At 46.5% G+C, this 26,513-nt stretch overlaps 1 protein-coding gene across 2 annotated transcripts; it reads right to left on the bottom strand.

Moving 5' to 3' along the window:
• Positions 1 to 1,577: 1,577 nt before the first annotated feature.
• Positions 1,578 to 26,203, bottom strand: HP1BP3 (heterochromatin protein 1 binding protein 3). Of its 2 annotated transcripts, none has more exons than XR_012831656.1 (14): positions 26,156 to 26,203; positions 16,307 to 16,506; positions 15,769 to 15,871; positions 14,178 to 14,328; positions 13,673 to 13,832; positions 11,871 to 12,014; positions 11,237 to 11,317; positions 9,496 to 9,650; positions 8,641 to 8,731; positions 7,777 to 7,936; positions 5,096 to 5,207; positions 3,984 to 4,121; positions 2,316 to 3,208; positions 1,578 to 1,956 (listed from the first exon to the last, which is right to left on the bottom strand). XR_012831656.1 is itself a non-coding variant. In XM_075721652.1 (14 exons), exons 2-14 carry the CDS (start codon positions 16,400 to 16,402, stop codon positions 2,534 to 2,536), a joined length of 1,677 nt encoding a protein of 558 aa, XP_075577767.1. In that variant the 5' UTR covers positions 16,403 to 16,506; positions 26,156 to 26,203; the 3' UTR covers positions 1,992 to 2,533. The 2 variants fall into 2 exon arrangements, 1 of the variants encoding a protein (XP_075577767.1); XM_075721652.1 differs by lacking the exon at positions 1,578 to 1,956 and having other exon boundaries at positions 1,992 to 2,537; positions 2,927 to 3,208.
• Between the last annotated feature and the right edge of the window lie 310 nt (positions 26,204 to 26,513).

The following is a 26,513-nucleotide window of genomic DNA, read 5'->3' as shown; positions in this document are numbered from 1 at the left end:
CGTTTCTTGGAGCGACGGCGAGCAGAAACGCTCAGGCTTTTTGGAAAAATGCGGCTGCAACTGATTTTTTTCTCTTTTTTTTTTTTTTTTTTTCCTCCCCTCTCCTCCGGCGTGCCCAGCGGAGACGTGATTTCTAACCCTGACGCACGCACGCGTTCGCTCGCCACCCCCTGCCCTGATGCTCAGACCCTTTTTCTCCCAATTTCTGAATTCCCCGGGGAGTTTTGCCCACCACTATCTGCTCTCTACAGAAAAAAAAGAGAAAGAGAGATTGCTCCGACCTTGCTGCAAAGCAGCCGTGCAAACCCAGAGCCTTGGCTCCCCAAAATCCTCCGTCCGGCCAAATCCACGGGGCCGAAACAAAAGCTGTCCCCAGCCCCAGGGATGCACTTGGCTCCTGGAAAGGGAAAGCAACAGTTTGGGGAAGAGACGGGGTCTGACCCCTTGGAGGTGCATCCAAAAATGCCCGTCTCGCGCCCCGGTGCTCCGAAGGGTGCGAGGAGAAGGGTCCCAACAGCGGTGTTCAAACCTTGGGTCACTGCCAGTGCCAGCTGCTTCGAGACGCCGTGAGATGCCCCGGCAGAGCCCGCCGGAAGAGTCGATAGCATAGAAACAGTGGAAAAAAAGCAAAAAAAAAAAAAGCAAAAAAAAAAAAAAAGGACAGATGGGGCTGAAGAAATAACATAACAGAGCCCAGTCTGGCCAGGAAGCGGAGACTGGAGAAGAGCGAGCGGCGGGGCCGGCACAAACCTTCCCCAGCGCGCGGCCGAGCTGCCGCTCGCTCTGCCGGCAATGCCGCCGCCGGCTGGAGATGTTCCCATTCAATCCCGGTTGCTGCTCCTGGGAATGTGACGCCTCCGAGGTGGCGAGGATGGGTCCTTTGGATTAAATGCAACCAGAGCTGTGGCTTTTTCTTTTTTGGCTCTGCATGCAGAAATCACCTAATTAGCAATGAAAGCCCCAACCAAAGAGCTGAGCGATGACCAAGGGAGCTAATGGCTGTTTTTAGCACAACGCTCCAATCTGAGGCGCCCCGCAGCAAAATTAAGCTGTGCTCACATGCGGAAAAAGCGGTGTTATCCAGACCAGTGTTTTAACAAATATCTGTGGGGTTGTTGGTTTGGGAATGTTGTTGGGAAGAGGGAGGTTGTAAAATGCCCCGCAGCTGAACAAGGTCCCCGTATATATCCTATCGATGAGAGGAGCGGTTTCTCAAATTTGGCTCACTGTAGCGCCTGCCTGGAGGAAAATGCTGACAAAACGCCCTGTTTCGGTACAAGTAGCCCTAGGAAAGAGCCATTAACTAATGTTTCTAATTGCTTTACATCTCTGTGGATTACCCTTTGGTCAGGGCTTTCACTCTCCCAGTTTCCATCAGCTGTGATTTTCGTTAACCCACTGTGCACCCTCGTTACAGGGCTGGGAACCATTTAGGGCATTTCTATAAGAGTTTTTTAAACTCCCAGTTGTTAGAGGTAGCACACTGGGATTGCAACTGCAAAGAATAAATTCAATAAGGCTATTTTCTCCCTTTCTGCATTTTATTTCCTGAAGTACTTCCACTCCTCTCAGCACGGTACAAGCAAAGCTCTTTCCAAAAAGCACGTTAAACGAAAAGACTGTCGGGTCACAGCTGAATCGCTGGCCTTGCCCTGTTCGAGGGAGGAAGATTTCAGCTGGTCTGTTTTGTCCCCATTGGCCGCTGACAGCGGGGGCAGAGGGAGAAGAGGAGCAGCAAGAGGTTCAAACGGAGCTTTCTGCTTGCTCACCTTTGTCTCCAGAGAAAATGGGGAAGAAAAAGGTCACGGGTTGGTCCAACTACAGAGCTTGGCAGGGGCTCAGGCTAAAATAGCCCCACTCTTTCACGCTGGCAACGTACTTTTAACAAAGATTTGCCTCTGCAGCGATCCACGGTGACCATAATTCCCTCCTCTCTACATTTCCAGGAGGAGAAAGCTGTGGGGAGGAAGCGAAAGGACACACAAAGCGGGCCTGGAATCTAGGTTCATTTTATTTTAGCAAACTGCATGTTCTTCACTTATCAACATCTCTACATTAGCAATTGTATAGCTCTCCAACTTCTCTTTAAAAAAGGGTAAACAAGAGGTGACAAAACTCAGGCTCTTCATCTCTTAAAAACATTTCAAAGTTGGATTCAAGAAGACTTTTATATATTTTGGTTTTAAGGTAACAGATGTGGCGTGGAAACACTAATTCAAATCACCCGCCTAATCGAGAACTACCCCTCCTGGAGCCCCTCTGGCATCGGACGATCAGCAGACGCCGCAGCCTCCTTTACTGAAGATCCGACTCACCGTCAAACAAACCTGGCTGGCCCGAAGGAGCCGAGCGCGCCGCCTCCTCTCACGGCCGAGCAGAAAGAAGCACCTCCAGGACTCAGTGCAAGTGCTGTATATACACTGCTTCTTCACAGAAGCGTTAAGGACCTCGTCATGCAGGGGATCTAGGGAGGACTCCTCTGCCCTTGTACCTTCTCATTAAGGATCGCGTTCCCCCAATCATCCTGTTCCTGCTATCTAAAGATATAAAGATCTTCTTTGAAGAATTTTTAAAAGCCAACCCTCCCCCCCCAAAACGCAAGAGGAACGTGGTAAAATGTACAGATCGTATATGTCCTAGAAAAGTCCTAAAATTATTGCAGAAACTAAAAGATGACTTGTTCCAGGGGAGGGGCAGGCACGAGGCACAGCATGGAGATCTAACAAATGCTCGGGTTGGTTTGATTTAGTTTTCAGCTTTCCCCCCATCATTCAAGAAAAAAAAAAAAAACAAACAAAAAACGAAAAACCCAAAAAACTTAAAGAAGTGTTTAAGCATCAGAACTAAAATACAAATGCACGTTGACTTATATAAAACAAGATCGTGAACTTGACCATGGAATTCCCTGACAGTGGAAAAATTTTACTTTTTTGCCCGAAGAGATTTCCTCATGGTGGATTTGCCCTTGGTGGAAGGTTTCACTTCCTTCCTCCCGCTGGCTGCTGGTTTCTTGGAAGAGCTGCCACCAGAGGGTTTCTTGATGGCTGGGGCTGCTGGTTTGGCTTTCTTAGCAGGGGTTTTAACCTTGGGAGGGGGCTTTGCTTTCCCCCGGCGGGCTGCGGGGGTTTTTCTTGGCTTGGGCTTGGACTCTCTTCGCTTCATCGGAGGGGCCCTGCTCTGTGATTTTGGAGGCGGTCTCTTCTGCATCCTGTCAGAAAGAGAGACAGCACAAGAGCTCAGTGGAGGCGCAAATGCTACCCAGAGCAGAGCTGCTGTTGTCAATTTGCATAAACGAAGCAGATCTTGGCATCCTTGCTCTTTACCACGGATGTTCCTTTATGCAGCAGTACATTTCATTAGCTAAATCCCAAAGAGCAAGAACTCCTCGGGCGGATCTTGCCACACTAAGCACTTTCCAGTCCCCACAGTGCTCTGCCAGTGAGGTTTCAAACTCCGTCGTTAGGCATATAAATGTACAAATAACGACAATGAATCAAAGTCAATTGTCAGAACAATTACGAGACCTAAGCACTATCTCTCCTCTCTAAATGGAATTACTTAACCACACTTATCTTAAATCCACATTCTGAGTAAGGCAGGTTTCATATCTGGCTACAGAACTGCAAATAATACTGTAGGGAAAAGTCTTCCTAAGGAAACGCTTAATAAATACCAAAAGTCTCATGTGAAACGTCACGCTTTTGTAAAGCCCAAAAGGCGACTAAAGGCAATACAAAGAATAAATACAGGCTCTCTTCTCATCTGGAGGAAAAGAAACCAAAGAGGTAAGCTTCAAATTACCGAATGGGGGAGATCATTATCTCTGGAGCAAGGCATAATTAGAAATTTCTTCTTCCAACACCTCTGAGCAACAGCCTTGTGGGTAAATAACCACACCAAGAGACAAATGTGCGTGCTCTACAGCTGTGACAGTCACTTTTATTTCATGTGAAGGACCCCATTTATCTCTCATGCTGCCATACCTCTTCTTTGGTGGTGGTTCTTCCTCCTCAGACTCTTCCTCTTCAGACTCTTCTTCCTCCTCAGATTCCTCCTCTTCTTCCTCATCAGATTCCTCAGAGTCCTCATCCTGTTGCTTCTCTGGGTAGAGCACATCTGGGCTACAAGAGGGTTCTTGTCAGAGCGTGACTTACTTCTAAGGATACGATGCCAGGGTCAGCAAGCCTTGGGTAACCCTGCCTTTCATCAGGCACTGCTGCCCCCCCTCCTGTAAGGTTACAGCTTTGAGCCGAATCCAGAAATACCACCAAGACTTCTGTGTTTGCTGCTATCTGAAACCAACGTTATTTAGCTGGCAGAAGCGTGACAGATTGTAAGTCACCAGGAATGTCCCAGCCCTAAGCTGCCCTTTCTCCAGTTCTCTCCTCGTTGCTCCTTCTGTGCAGACACAGGAAGGCAGACAACAAAGGGACAAGATCAGACTTCAGTGACTCAGAAGGCAGGCTGAAGCCGCTGAGGACTTTGTATGTATGCAATAAAAGAAGGTGGGAAGCAGAGACTTTTAATGACTACGCTGCCATTTGGCTCTTGGTGGGACACTAAGTCACCATCCCTGGGCTCCACGTGGCCCAGCACAATATACGCTCACAGCAGGAGAAGAAAGGCTGGTTTAGTCTCATGGAAGCTAATCTAGGTCATCTTCCCTCCTCCCACCTCTCCCCACATCAGCATTAAGAAAGGCAAACAGCTGGGTCCTACTACTTACGAGCATCCTTGCATTAAGGCCACCACCACACTCCACCTGCTCGTGTGAGTTTGTTTTAGCACGGGAACCCTTAAATAGCCCCCATCCTCCAAAAAAAGCATCACAGAGTGCCCGAGAATATCGAGCCCAACATTTTTATTGCCCTTAAAAGCTTCCCTTGCTAATAAAGTCAGCTTCATGTTCACTCACTCAGACACCCAAGTAATGTCATTATCTAGAGTACGGGTGACAACGTTGTGGTTCATCAGTTATTAAATCTTCCACAAACTTCCCTGTAAAAAGGGGGTCGGCCTACGAACTTCAGCACTGCTATCTGGCTGACCTATGCGACACTCGTCTTGAACATTGTTTTACAGCCAAGCTCTTTACCTAGGATAGTAAGGGAAGCAAAGCTGAAAGGTTCCACTGAAGCCCTTTCCAGAAATTTGCTCCATCCAGCCATTCTTCTCACATTTCTGCAGGGTTCTCTTCAGTAGATGCACTGTTGGGGGGAGAAAAAAAAAAAGAAAAAAAAAAAAAAAAAAATCAGAGAAAGGTTGTGTTACTATCTTTATCCACTTGTCTAACCTTACTGCTCTCCGCAGTGCCCTCTGAAATCAGAGATGGAGAGTCAGGATGAAGTCTCCTTTGCCCAGGACACCTGCAGAGGAATGAAACAGCACCGGAGACCCGAGACTCGTGAAGACATCACTGCATGCTTCTTTCTGCACTCAGCAAAGAGCAGCCGCTGTGTGGAATACCCAGCTAGACCCCTGCATTTAGAAGTTTTAAAGAGAAATCCTCTTGCAGTTAATTTTCAGGAAGATACAAGTGTTTGTTCCTGAGCACTTCACAAATGCGGTGATAAATTCTTCAAAGGAAGAAGTCAAGAACAGTGCAGGTTTCTGACGTCACAATTGAGGGATCCTCCTTTATAAATGCATTTAGCAGTGCCGTGTAACTACTTCTGTCCAAATTTAACTCAAGTCACAGCTTTCTTCAGGCCGTTCTCTAAAGTGTTTTTTAAAACAAGTCTTTACCCTGCTTTTGCTCTCCTCCCGTTCTAAACTTCATATGTGGTGCATGTTTCCCTGTTCTGTGTTGTGTGTTTTTTTTTTTTTTTTTAAAGGGAAAATACTTGGTCTAGAAATATGACAAATGCACTTTTGATTCCAGTCTTCTGTTCCATTGTGCACTCTGTGAGAATTGTAACCAGAACTGCGCAAATACAGGGGATCTTTGTCCCTGGCAAAGAGCTGAAGTTGTTTAGTCAGTTCAAAACCATTTTCAGCTTGAATTAGAGGGACCATTTACATATTTAGCTCCCGCCAAACCAAGGGAAAAACAAGGCCTGCCCTCAAGCACGTTCCAAAGAGGTTCACTTGAGGAATGGAAAGAGAAAAATCCAAATAAACGAGCCAGCTGAACTGCCATCTGAATCTGTTCTGTACAATTAATGCAAAGGTATTCACTGCAAACACTTATTCAACACTCCCAAAATGGGCTCTTATCAAGAACTGACATTGCGCAGCAAGAGAATAATTTGGGACAGCGCCATACCTTCACCCACTGCTGAAATGTTTTACTTTGAATGGCCCTGGAAGAGCTTGCACAGCTAACTGCATTGATTGCAGCCATCAAACTACTAGTGCTGCAACATTAGGGTTGTCATAGTTCAAGGACTCTTTAAAAACCCCACACTTTTATAAACAGGAGCAACACATAAGGCTGTTTTCACTCTGGGTACCAGAGATCAATAGCAGCATGTAAAGGATTTGACTCCCGTCAAGTCCAGTTATAAGTATGAGGTATAAAACGGGGAGGAGTGCAGAGCGCTGGCTCTGCAGTGCGTACCCGCCTGCTTTTACATCTCACCAGATCTTCCTCTGGTTGCTCTTAAAACAGAGCAGAGATCATCAAAATTCCTTTTATGTAATGGAAGGAGAAAGAAAACAACAGATTGCAAGCTGAAATTTCCTTATCCGACTTGCAAGACTGACAAGCACTGGATGGAGGCTGGCTGAACGCAGGCCTGAAAGGACCAGGGCAATTTCCAATGGTCCTGAAAATAAATCGTGCAAGGGCTTAGCAAGCCTGGAAACTCTCTTCCCTGCCCCAAGATTAAGAAGTCACACTTGACATCAGTCTCTAATTGGCAGAAGGACTCAGGCAACTCCTTTAGCCTACACTGCTGCGAGGGAACCTGCACTCCGCTGTATGTCGGTAAGCCCTGCGCCAAACAGCCGTGCTGATGCTGTGCTTCAGGTCCAGGTGAAGAGAGCGGGATCAGCAACCTCCTCTCCGGCCCCACGTCCTGAGGAATGGCACCAGTAACACCACAGTAACACACCGATCTGCTTTTAGGTTTGACCTCGCAGCAGTCTCCACTAGAGTCGTCCTGCTTCAAATGACCTCCAGCCTTGGTTAAACAACTGCATCGGGACTCAGACCAAATAATGCAAATAAGCCACTAGAAGCTCTGCTTTAAAGTCTCTGTTAGTATTGCTTCTGATAATGCAAGTCAAAACATACATTAGTGTTATTCCTGGGAAGAAAGACATGCCAAATCCCTTCCCAAATACAACAGGATTTGTTTCTCTCCTCACTTGCTTGACCTTTTAAAATCAAAGCTGAAGAAGGACCTCAAACAAATCGGTAAGAGGGGTGCTTGTGAATTTTTTTTAAAAGTTAGACTAGGCAACTTCTCTAAATAAAAAGCAACTAGGAACTGCATTTATGCCAAGCCGTAGCCTTTCAAAACAGAGACACAGATGAAATCGACTTGGTGATTTAAGAACAATGAAGTACTTGAATACTATTCCCCCTTCCTGGGAGCGTGCTGTAGACAAGAGAAACATGCATTATGTCTCAGAAACTAGCCTTTGTCAGGCTTGAAAGGAACTAATGGGAATTAAAAACACTGAGCATCTCTGCAGCACAAAGAGCGGAGCAGCTGTCAGTTCCCCAGCAAGCTCAACGGAATAGTTAAAGGTGCTGCACAGACACATCTGCAGCTGCAGGACTCTCTTTCGGCATGTAAAAGGGAAGTGTTACACAGATCAGTGATTTACCCTGGAAGTTGGAGTTGGTCCCTGGGTGGTTTTCCAGGATATACTTCTTCAGCGCTGTGGTGGAGCAGGTCTTCGGTTCGTTCATGGCCGCAATAGCAGACAGGATGGCGTCTTCCATCAGAGTCCCACCCAGCAGGGGCTTCTCCCCTGATTTCTTCAGCTATTTTCCAAGGAGGAAGAGAAAAGCATCAAGACAAAATTCTCCCAAACCAGGTCAGGACAAGCTCCTCTGCACCAGGTGGGTCGGCGCTCCTGCATTAGCACAGATACGTTTTATATTAAAACACTGCACAGGGAACGCTGCTCTCCCAGCTTTAATTGGGAGGACAGGCCTATTCAGTCAACTGGTCTGGAGTGCTTTTTATCGGTAACACATTGTCCTAGTCCCCAGATACACTGCAGGGATGTGGCACACTGCAGGGATGTGGCAATCTAAGGGCCTATCACTCAGGGAAGGGAATAAATCAGATCTTCCTCCATCCCACAGACCAAATGTACCCAAGAGACTTCTGTGGCATAGACGTGAGAAAAAGACGTTGCAGACATCTGGGGTACCTACTGCACTTACAATTAGTGATGGAAAGGAAAGCTTACCCCACCATCTCCCCTACTGCGCTAGTGAGTCAGAGCTGAAGCAGCGTGTGGAGCATGCTAAGCAAGGAAGGCGGGGGGTCTGCTCCAGAAATGTAGACCAAGAGGAGAATAAGAGTCCTGCTGCTTCATAGTTTGACAATTCCCGAATATGACAGGCTGCTAAAGAAAGGTGTACCCAATGAAACTGGGCGGGGAGAGGTCGTGCGTTAACTTATATCCAAGGCTTGTGGGCAGTACAGTCAACAAAACAAGATGAACTCTGGCTCTGACCTGGAATGTCCCAGACGCTCCCTTCCCTGTGATCTGCTCTAACTGGCCCTTCTCTACAGCTCTCTGCAGGGCATTCTTCAACAGCTGGGGTCTGAAATACAGGAGGATAAAGCTTTACTGACACACACTGACAGCTTAAAAAACAAACAGAGAAACAACACTTTATACAGAGTGTGAGCAGAGCAGTACTTACAAGCGGCACCTGCCTACATACAGACATTTTAAATGGAGATCTGTCAGCAAGCGCTGATCACATGAGAAGAACAATGTACGTTAGCAGAAATTCAACTGCAACGCTCTCTTGGTGTCACCGCGTATCCACAAACAGACAAGCTTCACTTGGAAGGATTTACTCATTTTGAAAAGCACATCTGGGCTCGGTGGGCAATGAGTCAGCTCACAGACAAACACGGGACCGAGTACAAGCCCCCGTAAGAGGTGACCCACAGGGTTTTCCTAGATTTGCCTCCTCCCCAAGCCTTGACCCGCTCCGTATGGGCAAACTTAAAGATTACTGTAAGCGTGTGCCAGCTAAAGCATCCAGAACCAAGCGGGACAAGATCCCAGGGAGAGGCTCTCACATCCACGCAGCTAAAGGGATCTGGTTTTGGTTAAGGGTGGAGGTGCGTAGAGCAACGCTGATGTCGGCGTCAGGAACAAAGATTGGGTGTGGAGGGATGCAGAAAAAGGCACACAGCTTTCCCTCGAGCTTTCCTGCAGGCTCTACGACACAGAGCACCACCTGCCTGCTGAAATACTGAATTGAATCACCGTGAAGTGAAGCAAAACCAGAGGAAGGCTGCGTTCCACTGCTCCTCTGCAGCTCTGCTTGCAAAAGTGTACTCCTGCACCTACCTTACATCTACTTTGAGTTTGGGGTAATACTGAGACACATATTTCTTGATCAGGCTGTAAGAAGCTTCCTTCGGCTCGCAAAGGCGGGTGAAAGCCAGCGGCAGGATATCTTCCAGCTTGACTTGTTGCTCCGCAGTCGAAGCGGAAGTGCTTTTCTGAAATACACATACTTTTACACATCAGTGGGGCCTAGAACTCTAGGTTTCTGAACCAGCAATGCACAGCTGGGGAGAAGTGCTCCTGACACTGGCCACAGATCTGGAAAATCAAGCTCTGTAAGGCAGTTCTTTAAAGTAACAATTTAAAAAGTTTAGCAGTATTTAACAACATCCGTATTTTTAATGGTTTCCTTCCTCTTTCTATAGACATTTTCCTCTGCTACTCTTCAAGGAGACAGGTGAAAATTATTCACGCTGACATGAAACATAAAAACCAAAGACAAGACCTGTTCACACAGGTCAAATCTTCCCAAAAATGAACAGCTAAACAGGAGTGCATTTTTTTTTTCTTCCGGATGACAGAATAAAATCTTGATTGAAGCCAATGCTCCCTTCTGAATTTTCCTCCATCCCTTTTATTACTATAAGGAGGGGATGACCGGGAAAAAAATGGTCTGTTCTTTACACAGAAAAGACAGTGGGGAAATGTGCTGAAGTTTAATGATTTTGATGCTGAACAGCAGTTTTGCAAACAGTCAAACAGGTGAGGGTGCCGCTCACCCAGACAGCTGCTCGACTGCTAGCTGAATTCACCCAAAACAAAAGCAAGCTATTTGCTTTGCTGCAACACAGAGAAAGTAACTAGGAACAAAGACACTGCTATGCTGCAGATGAGAAAAGTGATGTGTTAGCAGTTATGCGGTGCCTTGCTCAAACTTCTCGTGGAGCCAGTGAGCTCTATTTAAAAAGAAGTTACACTGCAATTAGTTTCCTTCAGTGCCCTAGTACCAAGTGTGTCACCATTTCCTTCAGTTTTAGGACTTTTCTTCTCCCCAGTAGCCAACAGGCAAGCACCAAGGCATTACAATACTCTCTGGGTTCACCCGCCTAAGATGCAAGGGGATCGGCAATTCCAGCTAAGCATTTTGTAACTGCAGTGTTAGAAATGTGTTTCATACACCCAGCGCAGCAGGGAGTGGAGAATAGCGGTGCTGGAACCACAACTAATTGTGAGGGCTAGGCTCAAAAAAACCCACATCACATTTTACGACCTCTGAACACACATTTTACTACCTCTGAACAACATACACCCAACATTAGCAGCTTTCTTCCAGAAGTCTGAGGACTTTTTCTTCTTCCTCCCTCTGCCCTCACAGCTGATGGAAAAATGTTCATCTGACAGTCCTGAGGACTGAAGTCTTCCATTTATCCATGCAACAGATATAACAGAAACAGCAGTAGCATAAAGCTCTCTTACAATACCTGAGAGGCATCTCTCTCTACCAGGTAAAGACAGAAGAGGAGCTTCATGGTTATTCAGTTTTCTGCCTCTGAACCAAAGCCTAGGGGTTTAATGTAAACATTTTAAAACTAAGATTTTGATTATTCTACTTGGTTTTAATTTCTCATACTAGCTTTCTGATTCTGGTTTTAGTGGAACGGGTGTTTTTATTACTGTACTTGGGGAGGAAAAGTACAGCAAGGAGGAGGATACTGTTTGGGCTGGGGTTAGGCTGCATTTCGTAATATACATGTGTTTCAGTGCAAGATTTTTCAGTGTTGTTTAAAATGCTCCATCTTACCTTTCTGTCTCTGGCTTTTGGAACGGTTTTTCCTGCATTAGACACCACCACAAAGCTGCCAGAAGCTCCCTTTCCTTTCACCTGGTTTGAACGAAAGTCCATTTCAGTCTTTAACAAAGTAACTCAGAAGAATAACAACCTGAAAGAGACTAACTGACATCATTACACAGATTTTGAATACGCTCTCAGCCTGGCAATGGGCTGCTATGGCAGAGGCCTGATTTGAACCCACTGACATGTCACTAAGATCGAAATGGCAGCCAAACATTAATAACATACTCTGCTGTCCTGACCAGGAGACCCTAACAGATATCACAGGCATACAGTACAGGGGTAAAAGAAACATGCTGCTGCAGAAGTGATGTTAGACTCGGTTTGAAGACACATGCTGCTGCAATGCTATGTCACAACACCAAGGAACGGTCATAAATTGCACAAAAGACAACCGTGCAAAGTATCTGATAGACGGAACAATGCTGAAATTCTGTCAGTGTCTAACAAAGTGGAGACAGAGGTTGATTAACCTCTATGAGAGAGAACATGATCACCCCAGCGACCTGCTAACGGTGTTTACGAAACTCCTACGTCATTCAGTAATACCACCTCCAGTGCCACTCCACAAAGCGGCTCTTACCTGTCTAATGATTCCTCTCTCCAGTTCCCTTTTCAATGCTTGCTTTAGAAGATAGCCTCTCCTCTCAAGCTCCAGAGAAGGGTATTTGTGGATGATGTATTTACGTATTGCAACAACCGATGCGCCACTCTTTTGAAAGCACGCCTGAAATGGAAGCAAAAAGTTAGTAGAAACCACCTGCACTGCAATTATCTTCCTGTGGGACTGGAAGAAGAGATTGAACTCATGCATATAAGCCAGCACGTCAACACAGGATGCCAGGGCTGGCCTTTTCCCCACAATGACTCAAGAGTATAAAATATGACTAACAAATTACTTAACTTTCCCCTTCAGAGTAGCTGACGAGCAGCCAACACAAAAGCAGCACAGCAAGTGCGTATCAACCACTCCCCTACTCTGAAGCACTTACACGTAACGGCTTAAACACTACATGCTACTACAAAATACAGTCACCTTTCAGCAAACCAACGCTGCACAACCAGTCAGTCATTTTACTGATGTCGGATAGAGTAATCATTAAGTCAGAACAAGTTGCCAATTTTTTTTAAGAAGTTGGAGGATTGATGTTAGTAAACCAGCAAAAAAACTAAGCTGAAGTTCATATTTTGAGGATACAGCAGCTGGAAAGGCCATCTTGCAATTAAGGCTGGTGGAGTCCAGGCCTCCCGTGAAGGCAACATGCACGAACCAAGCCCCAAGGGGAGAGCAGCAGCACAACTACAACAGCCCAGGTCTCTTCTTACAACCAGGGAGGGATACAGTAAACCAAGACCAACATCACTCTGGAATGCTAGTTTGCAGTCTTTCCATCTGATCTGAATTAGAATAACTTAATGCTGAAAAAAGCACATATCAAATAGATGGATTAATCAAGGTAAATCAAGTTAAATATGGCTAGAAGGCACACCAAATTAAATGATGACAGCAATCAACCAGGTTATATCATCCTAGCTGTTTCTAAGAACATAATTAGGGAGGGAAACAAATTCTAAACAAAGAAATAAGCTACAGGGCCCCTCATCATCATCATGGACTCACATTTCAGCTCCACGGGCTTCCAGGCATATGAGTCTCTGCTGGTTTTGGCTGGGGTAGAGTCAATCTCCTTCATAGTAACTGGTATGGGGCTACGTTTTGGATTTGTGCTGGAAACAGTGCTGATAATTCAGGGATGTTTTAGTTATTGCTGAGCGGGGCTTACACAGAGTTGAGGCTTTTTCTGCTCCTCACCCCACCAGCGAGGAGACTGGGGCGCACAAGGAGTTGGGAGGGGACATGGCTGTGACAGCTGACCCCCACTGATCCAAGGGATATCCCATACCGTATGATGTCATGCTCAGCACACAAAGCTGGGGGAAGAAGAAGGAAGAGGGGGGGATGTTCGGAGTGATGGCGTTCATCTTCCCAAGGAACCGTTACGCGTGATGGAGCCCTGCTTTCCTGGAGATGGCTGAACACCTGCCTGCCCATGGGAAGTAGCGAATGAATTCCTTGTTTTGCTTTGCTTGCGTGCGTGGCTTTTGCTTTACCTATGAAACTGTCTTTACCTCAACCCATGAGTTTTCTCACTTTTACCTTTCTGATTCTCTCCCCCATCCCACCAGTGGGGAATGAGTGAGCGGCTGTGTGCGGCTTAGTTGCCAGCTGGGGTTAAACCACAACAGTGTCTTACACAGTAAATTTCCTGCTAACAGACAGCATTATCACCTGTACCATCAGCAAGCTGAAATTGTGGATTTTAGGTGCACAAATTATTCTGCTTTGCAACAGACGAACAAAAGAAACGTTTGTCTCCTGCTTACCCTGATGGCCTCAGTTAAAATAGCATCCATTTTAGGACGTGAGGTGGCAGCCATCTGAGTTTGCTTCTGTGCTCTAGCTAGCTGGCTAGCAGAAAGAGTAGCCCAAGCAGGAATGGTCTTTTTCACCTTCTTCTCCTTTTCCTTAGATTGATCCTTCTCGCTTAGGAAAAATACAAAGCAATAGTAAGACAAAAGACACTGTAAAACAAGCCAACAAGCAGAACAACAACAACAAAGCCCAGAACATCTGACATTGAAAATAATGTAAAGAACATTTTGATGTTTCTATCAGAAAAAAAGAGACCCTGTCTTGATATTCAGCCTCACACGTGTTCTAGAGCAGCAGCTACACTTGATTGGTAGCTTCTTCCTGAGAAATATGAGCACCTTTTTAAGGGACCCATCCTATTTTCCCCATCCCTCCCACCATCTTCTCTATCTCTAGAACCTGACTTTCTTCAGAATCCTACCCAAATCCCTGAATTCAGGACTAAGCAAGCCTTACTCCTTTTTGGTTTCTTCTGAGGACTTTGTTTCCCCCTTCCCTTCATTCTCAGGTTCCTTTGGCTGTTCTGCTTCACTGGATGCAGCAGGCACAGTTTCATTCTCTTGTTCTTCTCCAACAGAGGCAGATTCCTCAGAGGTGACTTCTGCATCTAAAAGACATGAAAACACATCAAGTGACTGCCTAAAACCAGCCTGTATTCTTCAGGAAGGCAGAGGGGAAAAAAAACCCCCAAACTTAAGAACACACCCCCAAAGTCATTTCCCACCAGACAATTTCTTTTCTCTAATTTAAATGGATGATTTGAATGTAACTTAAGAAGCGAATGAAACTACTGGAAGAGCTTCAATAAGGCGCAATCAGCCATCAAATGCCAGAATAACTTCAAACATCATCATGTAGCATTTTTACAATGAACTCCCCTAGTCTTCTCCTCTTAACTCCAGAAGTCACTGTTGCAATCATCCCTCATCAGAGAGGCCTGGGTGGGGAAGGGAGGAGGAAATCAGTACCAGGAAACACTAAGATTTTTTCCCTAGGTTGAGGTCTGTGTGTTTTTAACTCAGAAAGGTGCAAAACCATACATCTCTACAAGAAATTTAGACAGATAATACAAGGAGCTTTGTTTATGACCAGCTTGTTTTCAAATGTTGCTGTTTCTGTACCACACACTGCGGCACCTGAAGGATTTTAACCATTCAATCACATTTTTCCAGACGTGGCAAAGCTTTAGATTGCCCATGCACTGGCAGAAGCACTTGTCTATCAGCAGGATCAAATCCAGTCAGAAATCAACTTACCAAGCAAATTAACTCCAGTATATTTAGCTGAGAACAGGCCTTAGAAACTGGGCTGCCTACCAGATACGATGCACATAAACTGCCATTACCCGCTTTTTGGCTAAAGAGCTGTCCACCACGACTGCTCCATGCAGTAGACAGGTCCTCTGCTCCGAGAAGAAGCTTAAGCACTCCTGCTACATTCCTGTGCATAGTTTTCCCATGGAGGCATCATGCATTCAAAATATGCAGCGTATTAGTAGTTAGTTTCGTACGCAGTTTATTTATTTGTGACACCAAAGAGGACAGAGTCACTGAAACTAACTGAATATGATACTGAAATGACACATTCTGAGAAACTGAGGTGAAGCTGCTGAGACCAGACACACTAATATCGGACTAGATTTTATGACACATTGTGGTAAAATCCTTTTCGTCAGGAAAAGAAAGAAAGAAAAAAAATTAAATACTTTTGTTCTTCCACTCCACCTTTTCATCTCAAGCCATCTTCCTACTGAAATATCACAATTTCTACCTTTACTCTAGAGAATGTGCAAGCTTAAAAGGGACTATATTTAGCTATATTGTCATGTCTGCAGTGTCAGGGCTTTGCCACAGACTATGAAGGACAAAACAAATGGGTTCATACTGCAAAATACAACTTTCCCAATTACCCAGGAAAAGCCTGTGAAAAGAAGCTAAGCCTTAGTAGTATTTTAATCATGGCAGTAAGGTTTTTTTTCCAGGAGTTTCAGAACACACACCTATGTTTGGATATGCATTAACAATCCACTATAGAACTATTACCGTACCCGCTTTGACCTCTTCACCTTCAGCAGGTTTGCTTTTGGGAGGAGTTTCCCGGGAAGAAGAATTCACCGAGCGACGGATCGGCATCGTGTCGTCTTCAACTTTCTAGAAAAAGTATACAAAAATCAGTACAGGTCCTGGAGAGAATCAGAAAGTTTTTGAAATGGGATTAAAAGTAAATCAAAGCAGCGTATGTAGAAATATTCTGGTTACATTTGGGGTTTTCAGCATTTAAAAAGACAGTAACCCTCAAACCAGCTTCTTTGAAGCATACTAGGAGAGGATAGTTTCACATTTTACAGTTATAAAAGAAGTAACTTCTTTTCAGGTCCAAATTAAACGAGATGACCATTTGAGGATTTTGACAAATACAACATCTCAGGGAAAGTAGGGAAGGGGAAGGAGAGTGCCTACAGGGTTTATCAGACTCCCAATCGAGTTTCCTACAAGCAGGGGAGAAAGAGTACCGAGTAATCTTCAGCAGGCCTGGAAGTCAAGGACTGATCCAAGGGCAAGCTTGGAGAATGGGCCAGCCCCTACCTCACTTAACTTGTCCGTGTGGATCAGCTGAGCTCCCGTTAAGAGTGGAAGCGCCTTATGATGCACGGGTTCAGCTTCAGACAGATCAGTCGCCATTTAAATTAATTTCTAGCCCCAAGTGCAGGTAACACTGTGGAGCCCCAGGTTTTAACCCCAAGGACTTTTTCCTAATGGTTTTCACAGTGCAGTGAGGAGTCAACCTAAAGTACAGAAAAGATGTGGTGTGAAAATTAACAAAACAAAACCATCTACGTCCATGTATCTAACAAACTAAAGATTAAAAACAAAAGAATAAATGTCTTACAGCTTATGACTAACATAACTGACAAGCAACACTTGCATTCAACACAGATGCTAAAACATGTATGCAAACTTGAGTGCTATGGATGTAGCAGAAATGGTAAAGGTGTAAGCCAGACCTGCAGCCTGCTCCATTACAACATATCTGAAAGAACGAAGAGGCTCTTTAAATTAACAGAAAGCGTTAACAAAAAGCAGACTTTGCACCGTGCCTAATGTAAGGCGTTGAGGTAACTAGTAAGTCATTCACTCTGGGTAAAAGCAGGAGCTGACACACTGATCCAGCTTCTATCAGCCTAAGGAATTAAACCATTAAATCTGTTAGACAGAAAATACATACATCGGGGACCCAAACCATGCCCCTCCCAAACTAAACCCCATGCAACTTATACATACGAATGAGTCCTTGAACAAGAAAATAACCATCAAAACAGCAGTCTCCATACCTTCTATAAAAAAGTTACAAAACTCTCCTCCAAATACGTGCACCGTCATGGGTACCGAACGGGTTAAGCTTAGTTTAACCCTCATCAAGGCTCACCCCTTACTACCATTACACTTCTCCAGCCTTTCTTACCTGTTGCCCATCCGCCTGCATCAGCCTCTCCTAAGGAGAGGCGCTCCACTATTTCCATCGCAAAACACAGCGTCTACTTGCTCATTCACTTCCTCTTCTCCCTTTAAAAAACTCAAAAGCAAAGCCTCACCTCTAGCAAACCAGGGCTGGACCAGTTTTCCCCAATTCCATCCAAAGACCAAGCTCCAGACTGCCCTCTTCCCTTTCTTACAAAGAAATAGCCAAATGCTCCCAATTTCTACTTATTCTGTTTTCTTTTGCTCAAACAAGGCGGCAGACACTTACCAGGAATTTGCACTTCTAATAGGTATTTCCTCAGCCTGAGCGTCCTCCTCTTGAACGGAGGCCTAACATCACTCCTGGCACTCTTTTCAAGACGACTTTCACCACAGTTTCGGCACTTTGCACTGCATTCTCCATTGCAGGGGTGGGTGGTCCGTACCACATCAATACCACCTCAGTTACTCCATATTCTCGCCCCAAAATACAGTCCTCTTAGAACTCCGCAGTGGGGACTCCTTATCCATCGGAGGGATTTCTCTACCTCGGTTATTTTCCCAGGCAAACCAAAACCCAGCTCATCTGCACGGAGCGCTTTTGTTCAACCTCCAAGCTGCGCAGGTAGTTTCCATTCAGAAACCAGCAGCAGTGAAAGAAGAGTCGAGGGGAACACGCGTTAAGATACGATGGTTCACAAGGACTGGTGATGCAAGAGGCTACATCACTGTACCGACAAGATCTCTCCCCAAATAATAAACTGGTAAATTAATAAACTAAATCCACTGCTGCTGCAGGTGGGCGCAGTGTCACATCGGGTGCACGCACCTACGGCACAACTGGCATTTCAAGAGAACTAGACTCATCTCCAGGCAGCGCTTCCACGGGAGATGCTCCAAAAGACATTCATCCAGCTGGCCATCTTCAAGGCGCAGTGCTCCTGACAGCTAAAGGCAACTCAGTCCGCTCCTGCAACATCTATGACTTCTCCTTTGACGCCGAACAGTCATTCTGAAAAAGGACAGCGAACTGGCCCTGTCTCAGCACCAGTAAAAGCGAATGAGCGTAACAGTGCCGGATGTTTTCTTCCGAGACAAAACAGAAAAATCAAAACACACTACATGCCAAAAACAAAATAGATGAGATGAATGAAGCTTTCTTATGAAATTTCAGGATGGGGAAAAAAATACTAAGGGCCAACTAGAACAGACAAACTATAGCCCAGCACTTTTTTTTTTTTTTTTTTGGCCTATTTCAAGGGACCTTCCTCCCTCAAGTGCAGAAAGTGAGAGGGAAAAATGAAAATTTTCACCAGACTTCAGCTCAGTATCAAATGTTTTTTCTAGCAAGCATAGCCTGAAGCCCTTTAAAAAAAGGCCAGCATTTTGAAGTGAGTCCTAAAATAACCAATTACAGATCCATCCTCAGGGAAATCAGTCGGGGGCTGCAAAAGATGCTTTCCCTGGGATTACTAACGCACACACACAAGCATGCGCTGTGGCTGACCTGGTCCCGGGTTTTATTTATTTTTAAGCTGTGCGACCTGCATGTCACGCGCATGACAACACAGTACTCCCAACTTTGACTTAAAATTCCTCAAGTTCTAAAAGAAAAAACCCTTTTTGTTTAGACCACAGTATAAACCACTTGAGTCTCTTTGCTCTCAAGAGCGCAACTTAACACAGCACAATTCGTAACTTCAGTGCCTACAATACATGCAAATAAGCCATCATCCAGCAGAAATTCAGAGTGACCCAAACAGGAGCTGGTTGATTCCCTCTGCATTTCCATGTGTGGATCATCTCCTGCTAAAAAAGGCCAAGGGAATCAAAGAGGCAGGATAATCTCCTATTGACTTCAAAGCCCCGATATTCAAGGGGCAAACTCACAAGCACCACCTTGTGAAAGCATCACAGCTCAAGGACTGCTCTTTCTTAGCCTATTTCTTTCCAAAGAGGGATCAAAAGTAGTTTTCTGGACTGGGTGTGAAATGTCAACTACAAGCAGGCCTGAATTTTGTTTTTCAAAGGGAGAAAGCAAAAGACTAGAAGGTTTTGCAAACAACAATGCAGAAAACCTCTCATTCCCCCCCTCCAAATAAACCGGTAGATTTATTTAACAGAAAAATCAAGTCGCCCAAACCAACTGTTACCCGGACACCCTATTTCACGTATGGGATACATCTTTAAATGTGGACGACAGCTACAATTGCAAGCATCACTCTTAATAATAAACAACTGGAAAGTAATAACCGTATTTTGCATTTACACAAACATCAAACAAATATTGTGCTAAGAAAGCGAGAAGAGGCCGCCAATTGAGGATGCAGGTTTTCAAGGTGGTTTTTGGGTAACTTTTATGTACATTTAAATCTGATTGTCAGGGAAAAAAAAAAATCACATCAGCAATGAAACAAACATCAGGATACCAACCTTTTTTAAAAAGTTGCTTGAAAGTACAGATAGTAACTCCTCACATAGCTACTCACACTCATTTTCCTATGGGGCATTTGAACTGCAGGTTCACAGGTTCCCCAACTATCACGAACTAGTCATTTCAAAGCTGCTTATCAGCTCCTTGCTGGATTACCAACAAACCCCCCCAACTTTCTGGATTTCTAGATGAGCAGGAGCGGTTGATAGTGTCCAGTCTCCCAGCTCAGGGAGTGGCTGCTAATGGAAGATCCAGTCAAAGGTACAGGTAGCTTTCCATGAACTACTATGAAAAACTATAGCAATTCCTCCTGAGCTATCAGCCCATCGTTAGAAAACAAAAGAAGGGAGGCTTCAGCTGAGACACACACACTTTGGATAATATTTCAGAAGAGTGGAGTCCCCCCACCAATGCAACAGACACAAGAACATTAAAAAAAAAAAAAAGTTAATGTGAGGCATAGTTTGGCTGACTCATTGAATTTCTGCTGTCCATAAGATTTTCCAGCTTATCTCAGACTTGAATCTCATTTGAGGGAAAACATTTCAGGATAAAATCAGGTCTCGAATATAGCAAGCCAACTGTCAGGCTGGTGGAAATACCAACTCACAAGGACCCGGGGTAGGGTGCACAGGCTGAGCGGACTGAAAACAAATATGCAATGGAAAAATGAGAAAGCATATCCAATCCTGTGCCATTAAGGGTGTCCACTTACTGTTATACGACACGTACACCGGTGATTGATGTGCTCCAAGACTTGACTTGCTATATCGTACACAACACGGGTCTAGGAATCAGGTCAAAAAGGGCTAGAAAAAAGTTCTTATGTTCTTGCAGATTTGAAGCTAGGGTGCAAAGGGATACAAAACCACCAACCTTACAAGCAACACAAGCAAGAATGACTGTGTATTATCAGAAAGGCTTAAAAAGCAAAGTAACTGGATTTCAAGAACAGGCTATTGATTATTGTGCAATTATCTACCCGTTTCTAAAGCTGAATTGAGCAGAAGAATTGAGAGAATTTGGCACATACAGGACAAGGCAATCAGGCCCAGTCAGCACAGGTTGGTGAAAGGCAGGTCCTGCTTGACTAACCTCACCTCCTTCTGCAACAAGGTGACCCCGTTAGTGGACGAGGGAAAGGCTGTGGATGTTGTCTACCTAGACTTTAGTAAGGCCTTTGGCACTGTTTCCCACAGCATTCTCCTGGAGAAACTGCCTGCTCATGGCTTGGACGGGCGCACTCTTTGCTGGGCAAAGAACTGGCTGGGCCCAAAGAGTTGTGGTCAATGGAGTTAACTCCAGTTGGCAGCCGGTCACAAGCAGTGTTCCCCAGGGCTCTGTTTTGGGACCAGCCTTGTTTAATATCTTTATCAGTGATCTGGATGAGGGCATTGAGTGCAGCCTCAGTAAGTTTGCAGATGACACCAAGTTGGGTGGGAGTGTCGATCTGCTGGAGGGTGGGATGGCCCTGCAGAGGGTCCTGGACAGGCTGGACTGATGGGCCAAGGCCAACTGTGTGAGGTTTAACAAGGCCAAGTGCCGGGTCCTGCACTTGGGTCACAACAACCCCATGCAACACTGCAGGCTTGGGGAAGAGTGGCTGGAAAGCTGCCTGGCCGAAAAGGACCTGGGGGTGTTGGTCGACAGCGGCTGAACATGAGCCAGCAGTGTGCCCAGGTGGCCAAGAAGGCCAACAGCATCCTGGCTTGTGTCAGGAGTAGTGTGGCCAGCAGGAGCAGGGAGGTGATTGTGCCCCTGTGCTCGGCGCTGGTGAGGCCGCACCTGGAATGCTGTGTCCAGTTTTGGGCCCCTCAGCACAAGAAGGACATTGGGGTGCTGGAGCGTGTCCAGAGAAGGGCAGCGGAGCTGGGGCAGGGTCTGGAGCACAGGGCTGGTGGGGAGCGGCTGAGGGAGCTGGGGGTGTTCAGCCTGGAGAAGAGGAGGCTGAGGGGTGACCTTATTGCTCTTTACAACTGCCTGAAAGGAGGATGTAGTGAGGTGGGTGTTGGTCTCTTCTCCCAAGTAACTACCGATAGGACAAGAGGAAATGGCCTCAAGTTGCACCAGGGGAGGTTTAGATTGGATATTAGGAAAAATTTCTTCCCCAAAAGGGTTGTCAAGCAGTGGAACAGGCTGCCCAGGGAAGGGGTCGAGTCCCCATCCCTGGAGGTATTTAAAATATGTACAGATGTGGTGCTTAGGGACACAGTTTAGTGGTGGACCTGGCAGTGCTAGGCTAACGGTTGGACTCTATGATCTTAAGGGTCTTTTCCAACCTAAACAATTCTATGATTCTATGAAGAGCATTTAAATGTCTCAGAAGCTGCAGAAAAAAAGCACAGGAAATGCACACAAAGCAAATATGGAAATCCAAAGCAAACATGCCAAAATATTGCCTTCTAAACTGCAAGTTGGCCAACTTTTTCAAGACTTCTGGCCCTCTGAAATCCTCAAAGCTCTTCCTTAAAAAACCATCTCAGGTTGAAGGTACCTTACCAAACCCCTCAATAGCTATAATGCCACAGAATATATCATCCAGCAACATCTTTGATACATTTTGTAAAACAAATCTGTATCTGTTAAAAGTTCTCAGCTGATTGCCTGTCACAGCCTGCTTCACAAAGATGTTCTAGCATTTACTGATCTCCCTTTTGTTTTTGCAGTTCACCGAGCTGCCTGTTGTCTTGACTAAGTCAGACCAGTAGTATTTAGTCATTTAAAACAGCCTAAAAACGTGCAGAAGAATAAAATATCTTACCGAATACGAGTTAGTCCCCACTTCTAATCCTTATTTGGCAACCTGCTCGGAAATACACTCCCGTTTCAACATCTGGCTGAGCATTACTTCACAACTGGCATTCCCATCACTTTTATTGCCATTCAAGAAGTTTGGTGCTAACTTTGTCCCGATCCTTACGGACACCACGCTGCATCGATTTCCTGGGAGGTGTCCCAGTTAAGCGGACTTTTCAATGGTGCGCCTCCTGATTAAGCTACAAGGGCTGTATTTGCAACTCTCTTGCGGTTGAGTGTCCCAGAGATCTGTTACAGGCTATCTGAGCCCCACGCTGCTACAAGCATTATAAACCATCTTGTTTCAATTAAAGAAGAATAGTGGTCCAATACAAAGATCCAATAGCTCACCACTTGCCAGGCAAGAAATTCTTTGGCTTGACTAGTGTTACAGTTTCTATTTCCATCCACTCCTTCCCTGTACAGTGTTAAGGTGGAGAACAACAAATCCCAAGTACGTTAGGGTGAAATCTGAAAAATCTTTCACACTTCTAGTATCCAAACACATGCATTCCTACACACGGAGACCCAAAGGCGAGTTTTTCTAAGTCTAAAGATACATTTTCATCTCAGGGTAGCACTGCATTTGGACCCGTGACTCCAAATGCCACAAAGGCAACCTGACTTACACCTTGCCTGTCCTGTTGACTTTTACAGAGAAAGGCAAAGATGAAACACTGCCCTTCCGCACACACAGATGCTGCTTTTGCTGCCAAAAAAAAGTACACTGCTACAGTGAGATTGATGCTTTGCCTCCCCACCTGGGAGGCTCAGCGCCTCGTCTCTGCTCGGATATAATACCAGAACTCAAAGTCAGCTCAGTCTCAACAGATTTATTAAAATACAAGTAACAACCTCCACTATTCTTCACCACCAAGAATGCCAGCTCAATATAAAAAACACTACAGGTTTCAGATTCTTTCTCCATCAATCCTTGACCTATACAGAATACAGATAATTTCCATGGCCTAGATGATCTTCTTTTCCTACACCCAGGAGTTTTTCCTGACATCTCCAAACACACAGCCACAGCCAGGTAGCATGCAACTTACATTATGCCACCATCATACCTAGAAACTCACAAAAAACTTATTAATACAAAGCAGAATTTCTGCTTGCACAGCTGTCTAAAAATAATCCCTCTCTGCACTGATGCTCAGGATTGTGACAGTGACAACCTCAGTGGGACAACAGTTTTTGAACAAGTTTTGGCTAGTGTGGTCCTTGAACCAGATTCTCCATGCGCTGCCACTGACACAAGCAGCTAAGGAATGAAAGAGCTCACATTAGAGTGCATAGGGTTCAGCTTTAAGTTCAGAACAGGTTTAGGTCACAAACTTAAAACTACTCCAACATGAAAATCCACTGCTGAAAGTTTCATAGCCTTGGATGAAATCTCTTAATTCCAGGATCCAACATTATGAATTTTGACAAGCCACTGACACTTGAATGAAAATTCAGGCCGCTAACATTACGTAACAGGGTAAGAACCTTTTATAGGCAACATCCTCCTTGCTTAGATGGATTAAATTTAAAACCACTATGTAAGCCCTCCTCCCAAACTATTACTTATTCAGCCATCACTTATTATTCTATAGTACAAAACTATACATAATAAAAACTATGATTCCCTTGTCTATATAAAGTCTACCCACACCTCACATTAGAGTCCATCAATATAAAACTTCTTTTATTCTCTCTCAGGGAAGTTAAAATCCTTGGAGAGCCCTGGGTCACTTGTAACAAAACACTGACAAAAGATTCACACATCAGCTTCTATTGAAAGGGAAAACACAAAAAGATATTCTGAAAACAAAAATAATTCAAGCAGCTACTACCTGAGGAAAGCACATGATGCATTGGAAAGCTATTCAATTAGGAGGCACATGCAGGTAAGGGGGAGAAAGGCTGCAAAAGTCAGGAAATGTTTTCAAGGCATATACACCGAGTTCTTCCCCCAGCAGAAATTACATGTATTTTTTTTTCCCCTTACCCATTCCCAAGGATTTCCCACTCTGTCCACCAATCTCTTTAAGGCTCTCCTGAGGAAGGTAAGTGCTCTCCTGCCCAGTCCATGAAAACACCTTCATTCTTTAAGTGAACTCATCAGCGATACTTCCTCCCCTCTCGTTCCCCCTACGTACACTGTCCTCACATGGAGGAGCTCAACAGTGTGACACTGTTTACAAACACGAGTACTTCTGAACCTTTCCCGCCTCAATAAGATAGCTGCTTGCCAAAGACTGTTGGCCAACTATTTCTTGAAGATGTTAAAAATACTATTTACGGTAAAAACAAACAAACAAACAAAGTTGCATGCTTGGAAAACAGAGTGCAACTATTATTCAAAAGGCCTGATAAGAACTGAGAAGTGACAGGCTTGTTAACCCAGAAATAATTCAGCGGCCAAGTAAAACTCCCGAAAAGAGTAACCTGTGAAATACTACAGATAAGAGCAAACTGTGAGTCTCTGCTACACTTTAAAAGGAGCGAACACACCCACAACCCCACATTATCTAACTTTCCTTCTCCTGCAGCACAGGCTGAGCAGTCCCCCCGTGATTTGCAGACACCGGTGACTGTGAAAACAGCTGGAATACAGGCGGGAAGGATTTGTTCTGAACAGCGTCCCCAGGCTGGAGCTGTCCTCGGGCACCCGTAAGCTGGTGGAGCCCCTCCGGCCTGGCATGAGCTCCACCAGTTTACCAGATTTGGCTACACTGCTCCTCTCTCCTTAAGTCTTTGCAAAGTTTTAACCCAAACCCACAGTCCAGAGTAGCAATGAGGATAACGAATCCAGAACAGAAGCCCCTCTGGAACAGCCCCGTACCAGATTGGAATTTAATAGCCTTCTCTATGGAGAAGCACGTGCGATAAGGGGAGGAGGGTAATTAACATTCTTTAACCAGGCTGTGACCACCACAAGGTCTCAGGGACGAAGGCAGAAGTGCCTAGCAGTCTCGCATTTAGGCCTGCGTCCATCTCTAGAGCGCCGAGAGAGATTAAGAGCTTCTTTTTGGAAGCGGGGCCACGCTGAAGTCTCGGACAGAGGTTTCCTTCGAGTGGCAGCGCTTCTCTGGCCTCGACGATGCGCGTTGGTGGAGGGGAAAAAAAACCACAACCAAGCAGCCAAAACGCGGGAAGGCTACCGCGGGAGCTAAGGCACTTCCTAAGTTTATAAATAGCGAATATTTATTGCGTCGCAGCCCTATCAGCCCCTTCCGCCGCTGATGTTCCCCCCGCCGCCCACGGCACACCCGCCGGTGTTTACCGGGTGTCAGCGGGGCGGGAGAGGCGGCTCTGACGCCCGCCACCTCCTTTGTGAGAGAGGACGAGGGGCCGGGGGCCCGCACCCCGCCAGGCCCGGCCGCGGCGGCCGCACCGCCCCGGCCCGCCGACACCCGAGGGCCGGGGCCGCCTCCTCGGGCCTGGACGGGGGCGAGCCCGGCGCACCGCGGGCCTCCCCGCGTCGGAGCGGGGGAAGCAGGCCGCGCTGCCTACCGCGACAGCACCCCCTGTGCGCGGCGTGTCGCGACTCGCCACGACAGCCGCCGCCCCCCCCGCCCCAAGGCCTGTCAGGGAGGGGGCGCGGCGCTGAGGGGAGTCCCCGGGCCCCTCCGGCGGCCCCGCCAGGCCGCCCCCGCGCACCACCCCGCGGCCTACCGGGCCCGGCGCCCCCGTCCTCGCCTCCCGCACCCCGCCGCGGCGCTGGGGGCGGGCGGGCGGGCCGGGGCGGGGGGACTCACCAGCAGGCCCGGCGGACACAAAGCGGCCCCTCTAATGGCGGCGGCGGCGGCGGCGGCGGGGGAACCGGCGGGGGGGGGCGGGGGGGGGGGGGGGAAGGCCGGGGCAAAGGGGCGGGGGCGGGACCGCCGGGGGTGGGCGTGGCCGCGGCGGCGCCGCCGGCCAATGGGAAGCCGCGGGCATTTTTCGAACACCGCCCCCCCCGCCTTTCCCCACGTCGCGCGGGGAGGGGCGGGAGTGCGCGCATGCGCGATGCCGCCGCCTGGCGCCCGCCCGCCCCTCGCGCGCCGCAAACACCAACGGCGGGGCGGGGGCGCGCGCGCGCCGCCTCCCCAGCGCCCGCCTGAGGCGTTTCCCGCC

This window comes from Pelecanus crispus, chromosome 15, assembly GCF_030463565.1.
Source record: "Pelecanus crispus isolate bPelCri1 chromosome 15, bPelCri1.pri, whole genome shotgun sequence".
Lineage (NCBI taxonomy): Eukaryota > Metazoa > Chordata > Aves > Pelecaniformes > Pelecanidae > Pelecanus > Pelecanus crispus.
This window is presented reverse-complemented; position numbering and strand designations above follow the sequence as displayed.